Raw genomic sequence first — 2,500 nt, forward strand, 5'->3', positions numbered from 1 at the left:
TTTTACCTTCACTGGTTTCACACTTAGGAAATATCCGAATCCATAAACTAGCAATACAAACTGAAGTATATTGTGTAATCATGCATTTAATGGTACCAAGAATCTTTATTCACAGATTTCTATCTGTTAACCACTTGTTTAAGGGACTGTCTCAAAGTTGCTGCACTTAAGTCTAATCTTATAGATTTACAAAAGAGAAAAAAAAATTATAAGACTACAGCTTCTGATGCTGCACTTTGGGGGATTTTTCCATATAACCCTCCTTGTGGGAATGCTCATTTTATGCTCATATAAAAAAGGAATAAGCTTACCAAGTCTGCTTCTTCATCAAAGGACCCTTTCTTGAACTTGATGCCATTCTCTGCTACTTCTATCTTGTAATGCTGGCACACTTCAACTAGGTCCTTGGGGTGCGCAAACATCAAAGTTTTGGTGAGGTCTTCCTTATCATATGCAAGCATTTTGTTACTGTAGGCATGACTCATCACCTTCAGTGCTTTTCTGTTGATTAGGAAATGGCATTAAAGATTCACAAGAATATCCCTGACAGAAATGTTGAGTGGAATCAGATAACAATATAGATAGCAAATATGGTGATATTTTCTTGGATTCACATTACAGGTTTGGAGACATTTCAGTTCACTGGAACTGGTTATGTGACCAATGAAAAGTAGTTAGATATACAAACTATTCATTAGCTTATATTAAACACTCACCTTTGAACTGCTGTCAAATGTGGATGAAAGGCACATATGAATATCGGAGGTAAGTGTGCTGCTAGCCGAAGAACTCGAACATAGTTGCCAATGAACCAGGACAAGTTCATTTGCAGAACCAACATAACTAGCTCTGATGACCTAAAATATATAATAAAGAAAAGAAGCTCTTTCTATACTTTGTTCTCCAAAAGTGTATATCTTACTCCTTACACTTCATACATTTTTTTCAATTCAAACAGATGAGACATTCATATCACAATATTATGACAAAATGAAACATCTGTTAAAAAATTACTAAACAATATAGTAACCGGCACATCCATAACAGTTTTATAAAAAAAAAAAAACTATGCTAACAAACTAATGTTTTGAGAAAAAAAAGGTCCCACACTTAAATTAAAAGAGGAAAAAAAGAATTCTTGGTAGAGTAATCTTACCTAGTATACTCAGGAAGCTCAAGTGAATGCTGAAGAGCCTTTGTATCTCCAAAATGAACTAACATGTACAACCCCTCAGCTTCTATTCTTGCATTCTTATATACGGAAGATATTTCTTCTTTGGGATCTCTCTGCAGGTCAAGATCCTTGTACATATTTATCAAGATTGTGAGCGTTTTGATCAACTGGGTTTTGTTTAAATATGGGTCAAAGTCTGACAAATCATGTTCACAGGTCCTGCACATACAAAAGAGAGAAAAACAGATATCATATAAATGCACAACTCATGATGACTTTAGTAGCAAATAGAATATATTTGAAAAAAAAAATATATATATATATATATATAAATAAATAAAAATAAACTCCATGCCTTAAATACTATCAATAAAAAATACACGAAAGAATAAAGCTTGCAAACCACAGGAAAAATAATCTACACTCACCTGTAGTGTGCATACATGAAAAATCTAACAGCAGCCTGATGGATCCGAACTGCCTGAAAATTGCAGAGGCTCTGCATACACATGTCCTGCTGTATCGCCTGCAGACGATCGCTTATAAACTGATAAACTTTGGCCCAGCGGACATCAGTATGATTACAAGCACTGTATAAAAGAAAATATTAAGGATTTAAAAGAAAGTGGAAGATCTCTTGCCAGTATCACTGGTGGTGCTATTAGCTTCAACAATGTTGCTATTATTGCTATTATATCACTTACCATCCAAATAAAGTAAAACTCTATTATCTATCATTTCATTCATAATATACAAGTTACATCTCATTGTCTTTTATCTATCACTGAAAGTATTTCCACATCTTACCATGCTACATATACCTCTTACATAATTTCAGAATAAGAATTAAAATAAAGATTTAGGGCAAAATAAATCTCATTTCTTTGGCATACATATCTAATGAAAAGAGTACAAAATATTTGCAAAATGTGACTGATTTTTCAAAGCTAAATATCTCTTTCTATGGCAGAAAGTCACAGAATATCAACTGGATTTGAAAAGAGAGACAGAAAGAGGGGAAACAATAAAGATAAAGAGACAGGCTTACTTTGAAAGCAAATATCTTAGTGTCTTCACGAGCACAGGCTGCGGTCTGATGTCTGAGGCTTTGGTCTCATGTCCTGCTGCTGATCTTGAATATTCCTTGACCATGAACCTTGCCTGCGCGACATTCGTTCTTTGGCCATTCTCCCCGACTGCCATCTCCAACGGATGGATTAACCTTTCTCTCTGTCGTCTGTTGCGAAGAAAAACAAAGAATAAGAAAAAAATAAAATCAATCTTTACCAAAGTCTTGAAACATTTATATATATTTCTTTCAAAGTA

At 34.1% G+C, this 2,500-nt stretch overlaps 1 protein-coding gene across 1 annotated transcript in view; it reads right to left on the reverse strand.

Annotated features, from left to right (window-relative positions):
• LOC125040646 (SAC3 domain-containing protein 1-like) overlaps positions 1 to 2,500 on the reverse strand; it is a 6,395-nt gene that overhangs the window by 898 nt on the left and 2,997 nt on the right. Inside the window, exons 3-7 of the mRNA XM_047635309.1 lie at positions 2,223 to 2,411; positions 1,603 to 1,764; positions 1,157 to 1,393; positions 717 to 857; positions 312 to 501 (exon numbers count right to left, since the gene is read on the reverse strand). Of these exons, the coding sequence (XP_047491265.1) occupies positions 312 to 501; positions 717 to 857; positions 1,157 to 1,393; positions 1,603 to 1,764; positions 2,223 to 2,411 (919 nt within the window). The remainder of the gene's footprint in view (positions 1 to 311; positions 502 to 716; positions 858 to 1,156; positions 1,394 to 1,602; positions 1,765 to 2,222; positions 2,412 to 2,500) is intronic.

The sequence above is a fragment of the Penaeus chinensis genome, chromosome 29, assembly GCF_019202785.1.
Source record: "Penaeus chinensis breed Huanghai No. 1 chromosome 29, ASM1920278v2, whole genome shotgun sequence".
Taxonomy (NCBI): Eukaryota; Metazoa; Arthropoda; class Malacostraca; order Decapoda; family Penaeidae; genus Penaeus; species Penaeus chinensis.